This window comes from Palaemon carinicauda, chromosome 23, assembly GCF_036898095.1.
Source record: "Palaemon carinicauda isolate YSFRI2023 chromosome 23, ASM3689809v2, whole genome shotgun sequence".
NCBI classification, from domain to species: domain Eukaryota; kingdom Metazoa; phylum Arthropoda; class Malacostraca; order Decapoda; family Palaemonidae; genus Palaemon; species Palaemon carinicauda.
This window is the reverse complement of record NC_090747.1, coordinates 113919169-113929168: the sequence shown is the minus strand read 5'-3', so window position 1 is coordinate 113929168 and position 10000 is coordinate 113919169. Positions and strand designations below refer to the sequence as shown.

Here is a 10000-nt window from a genome sequence, read left to right as displayed (position 1 = left end):
TATATATACATTATATATACATATATATATATATATATATACATACACACACACACACATATATATATATATACATATATATGTATATCTATATATAATTTATATATACATATGTATACATATATATGCACATATATATATATATATATATATGTGTGTGTGTGCATATATATATGTATATATGCATATATATACATATATATATACATATATATATATATATATATACATACATACATACATACATACATATATATATATATATATATATATGCATATATTAAGTGCCGTTGCCAGTCCACGGCAGGACAAAGGCCTCAGACATGTCTTTCCTCGCCCGTCTGTTTATGGTTTTTCTATGACAGTCTATAGCAGCAAAATTATTGATAACTGCATCAGAAAGAAGCTGTCCCGAAAGCAACGCATACATTATACAACAACCACTGCAGCCATTCCTAGTACACTGCAGGACAAAGGTCTCACACATGTCAATTGATGTCTGGGGTCTGACCAGTTTTCAATACCACGCAGGCCAGTGCAGACTGATGGGAGCTTTTCGTAGGATCGCTCACACCAAACCAACCTAGTAGGAGTGGCACTGACTATAGTCAATTCTTTTTAGTGAGGCAGTTTTGCACCGACTCGCAGATGCCCTTTTCGCTTGGAAAAGTTTCCTGATCGCTGATTGGTTGGACAAGATAATTCTAGCCAATCAGATAGCAGGAAACTTTTCCGAGCTAAAAGGGCACCCCTGCGAGTCGGTGTAAATACACCTCATTAAAAAAAAATTGAGTATAGTACAGCTTTGCTGATCATGGCGATACGCAAACCCTTTCACCACGTTACGGTATCACCACTCAAAGGTATATACATATACATCCCAGATTCTCTGGCGTAAGTGATTAATCTATTAGATCTATTTCATTACTATGTTTCGACAATACAATTTCTTTACCAAGTTATTACTGAATCACGTTAAATTTACAATCCAATTTATATATTAGTTCAGCTAAAATTGCGATGATATTCAGAATTTAAAACGAAAATATATGAACATTTCATAGATCCTTTAATGATTATAGAGGATAAATTGAATGAGATTATGCTTGAGTATTCTCACAAAAATACATACACAAAAACATACGTACATACACACTTGTGCATTATTACAACATTCCCGTTGTTTAGATCAAGCGGTCAAGACCGCTCTGCTATCAAGGTCAAGAAGGGGTCAGAGGTCAGGGGTCAAGGGCACACGGGCAGCAGTGGCATTATCGAAACAGTGCTTTAGTGGTAGAATAAATGAAATAGGATAATCACTCTTCAACCAGAGGTTCATGACGGAGAATCTAAAGGACCTACACAAATACAAGGATTTCTGTAGGAAACACGTTGAGGCCATCTATGTAATTGCTTTTAATGAATATATATTCATATATCCATGCACACATATATACATATACATATATACATATATATATATATATATATACATATATATGTGTATATATATATATATATATATATACATACATACATACATATACATATATATGTGTATATATATATATATATATATGCATTCATATATTCTATGCATATTCACATACATACACATATAAGTATGTAAGTATCTCTTTAGGCGAGAGAGAGAGAGAGAGAGAGAGAGAGAGAGAGAGAGAGAGAGAGTTTTCAATCCTCTCTCTCTCTTCAATAAAACTATTATAAAAATCTATAGTAAATTACCTAACACTGCAACCATCGTAATTTACAAGAAGTAATACATCGCTTACCTTCCAGGCTGTGCTGATTCCTTTGTATGCATAAATAAAAAATAGAATATCAATTTTTTTAAAGATATAATTAACTTAATTATTCAGTTTCTAAGTGGATGAAATTCAAATCTAACCTAACCTAATCTATAAAATAGTATTGGGGTTATATCGGATATAAGTGGTGGGGCAATAAGAGAAAAGTACCAGAAGAAATATAAATTATCATACATTCTTTCACTGTGTGGGTTTTAAGAATATCTGAACCACTACTCAAGTACGTGAAGGTATTAAAAAATCTGAAAGGTACAGCTTTAACATTGTGCCAATGAAAAGGCTTTTCATGGTATAACTTTAACAAAAAGCTTTCAAAATTTCGACGTTCATAAATATATCATTGGTTACTAGTTACATTTGCAAAGCTTTATTGATAATGTGGTCAATGTTAATGCTTTTTAATATTTAAATTTGATTGCATATAAATATTGAATAAGAAAATCATATGCACGGTGAGATTTTCAATGATAAATTAAAAGATATCAAGAAGATTATATAAGCTTTATGGAATATATCCGTGATAGGAGCAAGAATATTAATTGAATTAATTTCAATAAAAAATCTAACCAAAAAAAAGCTATAAATTGAAAAATTTTAATCATGTAAATACAAATAATATATATTTTGCAAGTCAACGAAAAATAGTGTTTACCAATGTTCTGGTATTAAAATCTTTAATAAAAAAAAAAATATGTTTCCACGATAGTCCTTAGATTTATTACAACGTCCTTTGAAAGTGATTAATAATGCTTCTCCTTATTATAAATTTCATAATGGTTATGGGACTGTTTACCGCTTGCGTATGTATTAATGTATAATCTTAAAACTTTACATTATCATGAACACGAGTCATATTTTTCTTTCTCTATTCTCCCGCAATTGTTTTTAATATACATATCTGTTTTTACATCTATATATATAAATAGTATATACAGTATATATATATATATATATATATGTATATATATATATATATATATATATACATATATATATATATCTATATATATATAAATATATAAATATATATATCAATATATATATATATATATATATACACACGAGTAAATTTATATATAGATACTTATATGTGTGTATATATATATATATATATATATTTATGTATATATATGTATATATATATATATATATATGCATACATATACATAAATACATAAAAACACTATTCTCCCTTTACATATGCTGTATGTACCTTCGATACAAGCTCAAAATCTAATTCAATTATAAGCTCAGACTCAAGGTCAAACTAAGGTTAAATTTTCGTAATTTCTTTCCTTCTCAAATTTTCTCTCAAAAATACTTCCTATAAAAGCATGACTACCACATCCATTCTGAGCATTTGCTAAAACAACTTATGAGTATGAATTAATTTAGACTAAAATCAAGTAATATTTTAAATATAGTAGTGTGCATAAGTAATAAATATTCATGTTTATCCTACATGCAAAATAAACATTTGCACAGAGCGCGAAACATCTAGCGGTCTTCAAAAGGATTGCAAAATTTTATAATCGTTCCTACGTCAATGATCGATATTTTTTTTTTTCATGCATGAATTGACCACAATTTTAAGGAGTTGGATTTTGCACATTTAGATCCTAAGCGTTTTAATTCTTTTAACAATAATAATAATAATAACAATAATAATAATAATAATAATAATAATAATAATAATAATAAAGATTATAATAATAATAAAATATTTATTTAGGCAAAGGTGAACATAACTAATATGCCGAATGTGATGATAATAATAATAATAATAATAATAATAATAATAATAATAATAATAATAATAAAATATTTATTTGAGCAAAGGCAAAAACATAATGAATATGCTGAATGTGATGATGATAATAAAAATAAAGATACAATATTTCTTATGAGGGCAAAGACACAAGACACATATTTAACATACTTTATGTGATTATGCTAATAACAATTATAATACTGTACAATGCCACGTAAAAAAGAAAAAAAAATGAAATAAATAAATAAAATGAATCTTCCAAATGCAACAAAGAATTATTACAATTATGAAAAATATAAGATAACCATATTATGTGATTTGCGAGGATATATAATAATTTTTTTCATTTACCGCAATAATATTTAATTCAATATCCTTTAATTTCTTCCCTTTCAAATTTTCCGTCATCAATTTCAAGTTGCAAATTAAGTTGGAATTAAGTTTACTGTCCATGACTTGACACAGTCTTTTAAAATTAGCGATGGTTTCTATTATACAACTTCATTTGATACATTAAAGGAGAAGGACACTCTAAAATCAAACCATTGTTCTCTAATATCGAGTAGTGCCATAGCCCCTGTACCATGGTCTTCCACTGTCTTCGGGTAGAATTATCTTGCTTGAGGGTACACACGGGCACACTATTCTATCCTATTTCTCTTCCTCTTGTTATTTTAAAGTTTTTATAGTTTATATATAAAAGATTTATTTAAAACGTTGTTACTGTTCTTAAAATGTTTTACGCATTTCCTCATTTCCTTTCCTCACTGGGCTATTTTCCTTGTTGGAGCCCTTGCATACAGCAGCCTGGTTTTCCAGCTAGGGTTGTAGCTTACCAAGTAATAATAATAATACTTAAGTGTTTCCGCGTTCGTGCACACTCAAAAAAAAAAAAAAAAACTATAATTAATTACGCAAATTTATATATAACGATATAATTGATTTTCTTTACGGAATTATAATGTACCCAGATGAATATTAATTCTGACCCAGATAGTTAAAATCAGCTATTTTGGATCAATAGTTTTCTCTTTTATTAGGTCTTGAATAAAGTCTTACATTATAATCTAATTTTCTATATTTTATAATTTATAACCTATAATTTATTTTTCGAAGAACCAGGTCTGTTATAATAAAAAACAGATCTTTCAAAGTTATCATTTATCATATTGATTGAATCTTTTATAGTGTATAATATTGAAAAAAAAAAAAAAAAACAATATTTAAGATTCTCTGTCACTTAATACGACTCTCAATGTTTATCGGTTCGTTATCAAACGTATTGATTTTACTTTTTTTATTTTATTTTTTAAAAAACATAACAATTTTATATTTACCTACACTGTTAAAACCCGTAATTTTAATCGGAAGTTCTCCGTAAAAATATATTGTTCTCAGCCGTATTTCAGTAAAATACCGGCGACCGTAATTTTTACCCTACTTTGTTATTATCTTTTACGGATTGGTGTCCGTAATATCACTCCTTTACGTCAATATATCCGTTTTTAAAAACGGTAAATGCCTGGCAACATTTATTCCAGGATTTTTACCGTTTTTACGGAAAATCTTCAATTGTAATAATTCTATTTAGCATAATTCATATTCTGTTTGATCTTTTCTTCCTGGTATTGATTTTGCTATAAACAATTCCAATCTAATTTTTTTTATTAAACATATCAAAGTTACGATTGATAGATTCTTTTCTATTTATTCCATAATTTATTATTTAACAAACAAATTAACGCTTGGCTTTCAACACCTTGATTTTAATCTGTCCGACTTTCATCTTAACACAATATCAACATAATTTTCGCTCATCACTTCCAATATTTATCGGTAGAATGTCAGGTCCGCCCAGCAGACAGTAGGCCCACTTCCAATTTTTTCGGCATTTACATTTTGGTTCGAAATATTTACATACTAAATAAAATACCAAAAAACGCAAATATAATTTTTTTTTTTTTTTTCGTAATTTCAGCACATTTTCCCTATGTCACTTCAAATATTCTTCGGGAGAATTTCAGGTCCGCCGAGCAGACAGTAGGCCCACTTCAATTTTTTTCGATATTTACATTTTGGGTTAAAAATTTTTATACATTAAATAAAATACCAAAAAAGCAAAATATCGGGTTTTTCGTAAGTTCAACACAATTTCCATATGTCACTTCCAATATTCTTCGGTAAAATTTCAGGTTCGTTGAGCAGACAGTAGGCCCACTTTTTTCGACATTTACATTTTGGGTCCGATTTTTTTATATATCAAATAAAATACCGGAAAAAACAATATAGATTTTTTTTTCTTTAAATTTCAGCACAATTTCCCCACGTCACTTCAAATATTCTTCGGTAGAATTTCGGGTCCGCAAAACACAGGTACTTCAGATTTTTTCTACAATTACATTTCGGGTCAGAATTTTCATATATTATATAAAATAAAATTTAAAAAACTCGTTTTTTTTAGTCTTACCTTCCATTTCCTTCATGGGCGTAGTGCTTGCATAATGGGCGGGCAAGTTAGACCAGTCGTAGCAACAATCTTGGGCGGACGGCCTGGCCACCAGCGGCCCGTGCCCCGGCGGCCCTACCTGGGTCACACCTGTCATCATGGACACTTCGGAAGGACGCTCCTGCGGCGCCCCTCCGTATGTGTTCCCCCCGGGGCCCCCTGCATAACACTGGGCTTCCATTTCAGGTCGTACCGCCGGCGCAGGCCCTCAGGACTGCGTGGGCGTACGAGTGGCACTATAGGCGTACGAGGCGTCCCGCATACGCCTTTCTCTCTCTCTCTCTCTCTCTCTCCTTCTCTCTTTCTCTCTCTTTTTCACACTTACGAAAGACAGGTGTTCTCAAGGCTTGGCGTTCTGACAGGATTCGGAAATTAGAGGAGATTTTCGGAAATGAGGGGAATGTAACGGAAGATGAGGGGAAAAGAAATAAAGATTTTTAAATCGAAGGTAAAAAAATGGGGAATAAGATTAAAAATGAAAAATAAAAAAGTTAGAAATAAGGAGATGAAAAAAGACTACGAAATTTTAAAATTGGTGTAAATACCCAATATACCTTAGAGGGGAATTAATTACCGTCAAACAAGGGGAAAAATATTATTACTTGAAATCCATTATTCAAAATTAAAGATCTTTAAATTTTTAAAAGATTAATCGATGTTAACAAGATGGAATGAACATACAAAATCTATGTAAATTCTAAAAATAAAATTCGTCCTGATCTAGAGAAAAAGAGATTGAGAGAGAGAGAAAGCGGAAGAGAAGAGACACACCAGCTCTAACGAGATAAATAAAGGGAACAGAAAGAAAAAAAAGAGAGAGAGAGAGACTATCGGAGCAAGTCTCAAAAATAAGACTTTGAGAGAAGTTGAGTGAAGCGCAGGTAAAAGTGCACCGGGGGAAGAGACGCCTCTTTAGAAGTGGTATGTAGTGTTGAGAGGTGGTTGTCGCAGAGGTGTTGGTTGGTGGTGACAGCGTCTGATCGTCACCCTGGCACCCGGGCACCAGCTGAGGATTGACTGCTCACCTCCCCTTATCCTCAGCCTCGCGGGACCAGCGCCGTCCCCTTGTTTCTTACCATACGGAACCCAACGCGATGGCAACATCGCTGAATTAAAATGCTAAACTTCGCGTTTCGCAAAACTTATATTCCGTAGCCTTTCCCGCTTCAATCATATTTTAAATCAAAATTATACTCGTACTTTATAATGATACTTCATTAACTTAATGATATAGTAATGTAGATATTGACGTAAAAAAAGCGTTTATCAATCAGCATCGATCCCGCCCACCAAGGTCTTTGAATTAAGAGCCTTTGTCTCGGGAGATGGTGATTGGTGTTCCCCTCGGATGGCACTCTCGTGCCTCTATTCTCATTGGTCAATGAGGCACGTGAGGCGGGGCTAAGGCGACAACCGCGGTAGTAGGCGGAGTATGTTCGTAAGGCCACGCCTTCTTTGATGATATGCAAGCTACAGAGCCACTCAACACGAGTCATCAGATATTCCGAAGATTTCACTCTTTTTCGTGACGTTTTCAAAATGATACGACATTTTTTCACTATAATTATCTCATCTCTGGAATGTCATTCATCTTGTGTATCAATTTATATATAAAAGCTGTAATCTGATGTAATAAAGATATAATTTACGGTGATAAGTTGACCTAAAAACAACATTGATTCCTGAAATCGATAGACCCAAATTGAACGAACTCCAAAGAGAATGACCGAAGCTCGTGGAGAATCAGCGGCGGTGCCAATTAGAGTCTGTTCTCATCGCCCTACTGATCACCACATCAACACCGCAGCCACAACAATTATCGCTTTGGTCAACAATTTGATTTTCTCCACATTTATTAATTAGGTTTTCCTACAGCTTATTAATTTCCCCTGTTGTCAGATCGTTAAGGCTGATACCAGCGCGATTAGTTAGAATTTCGGGGAAGCGTCCATAGCACGTGTCACTGTTGTTTTGACTGGTGTAGATTCGACTAAAATTTATAGATTTAGTTCAATAAACTTTGAGTTTTCGTTAGATTAATTGTTGTGTAACACAAATGTGAATGTTGTCCTAGCCTCAGTGTAAACATGTAAATAGGTAATTTGTAAAATATCATGATAGCTTTATCTCTTTTCATATGAATAGCCTATGCTATATGTCAGTGTATATATCTATACAATATATACATATGTTTTCCTATGGTTAAAGGCATATAGAAGGGATGTATATACATACATATATACATATATATATATATATATATATATATATATATATATATATATATATATATATTAAAATCAATTATATATTTTAGCCTACACCCTTTTTTATATCTGTATTTGGAATGACAAATATTATTATTATTATTATTATTATTATTATTATTATTATTATTATTATTATTATTATTATTATTATTATTATTGCGGTTGCTGTATCAAGCTAATTCGCCCATCCACTCCATAAATGTGCCCCAAAATTTCATTCCACCTTAAGAGAGATATAACCAACAGCCGCTCACGTGACAAGCCAAATAGATGATGTTGTTTTGATGCTGAAATGATGTTTACACACAACAATGCCAGAAGCCTTTTAAAATTTCTCAAATTTCTACTTCCCGATGAAATGTCTCTAACTCCCCCCGGGCCCCTTCCGAAGGCTTCTTGCCCTTTGCGAGTGCCCCTCCGAAGGGGTTCATTTATACCGACGGTGGAGAGGAGAGGTCTTCTATCGTTCAATCACGCCCATGGAGGTCGTATGATTAATTTATAATATATAGTGATGTTACAATATAGGCCTATTCATGGGTCATCATCGTCCACTCTTCAGGAAGCCTTCTTACAATCATTCCAAACTAGGCCTATGCAGTTATATATCAAATAACTCCAGTGTGCTTCCATGTTCTTTGCGTCCATTCAACTAGGCAGTTTCAGTAAGCTCAAAGGATTGCCACTGTACTAGGCCTACTTAATCGGCGACCAATACATGCATTTGGCCAGTAGGCCTACGCTTGACATACTTCTCTAGGTGAAATTACTTCCTCCACAGGTGAGGTAAACCAGGTAAGGTCAGAGTGATTTCTTTATCGAACAGGTCACCTTCAATCCGGTATGTGTTTTAATCTGAAGTCGTCATTTTGTATTATTTATCAAAAAACAAAGTTTAGCCTAATCTATTTTTATTCAGTTGAAGCACAGTTGAATAATTTCTACATCAATTTAAACAAATTATTATTTGTTTCCAATACTAAATTGACTTATTTGTTGCCCCTATCGTGAACATTAATTATTTTCACCCATTATCGGCGAGCATTCATTAATAATAATAATAATAATAATAATAATAATAATAATAATAATAATAATAATAATAATAATAATAATCTTGACTTCAACTAAAATGCCATTAACCGTTATATATCCAAACAAAAATCCCTATTCACTTATTTTCACCCATTATCGGCGAGCATTCATTAATAATAATAATAATAATAATAATAATAATAATAATAATAATAATCTTGACTTCAACTAAAATGCCATTAACCGTTATATATCCAAACAAAAATCCCTATTCACTTATTTTCACCCATTATCGGCGAGCATTCATTAATAATAATAATAATAATAATAATAATAATAATAATAATAATCTTGACTTCAACTAAAATGCCATTAACCGTTATATATCCAAACAAAAATCCCTATGTCACTTAGGAAATTATGATCTAATCTCATTTATAGAATCATCCATAAGTATCATGTACCAAACGCTTTAACAGTTATTTTATTTATAAAAATTACAGGTCATAATACGAGAAAAACATCCGTCCGATCAAAGGTCAACAAATGTCATTAAAAATGTGTTTAATTCCATATACAGAAATAAAAT

The 10000-nt window shown here is 31.7% G+C and overlaps 1 protein-coding gene across 1 annotated transcript in view; it reads right to left on the bottom strand.

Moving 5' to 3' along the window:
* LOC137617396 (T-box transcription factor TBX1-like) overlaps nt 1–6562 on the bottom strand; it is a 114766-nt gene extending 108204 nt beyond the window's left edge. Inside the window, 1 exon segment of the mRNA XM_068347421.1 lies at nt 6068–6562. Within this exon segment, the coding sequence (XP_068203522.1) occupies nt 6068–6287 (220 nt within the window). The 5' untranslated portion in view covers nt 6288–6562.
* Nucleotides 6563–10000: the final 3438 nt, after the last annotated feature.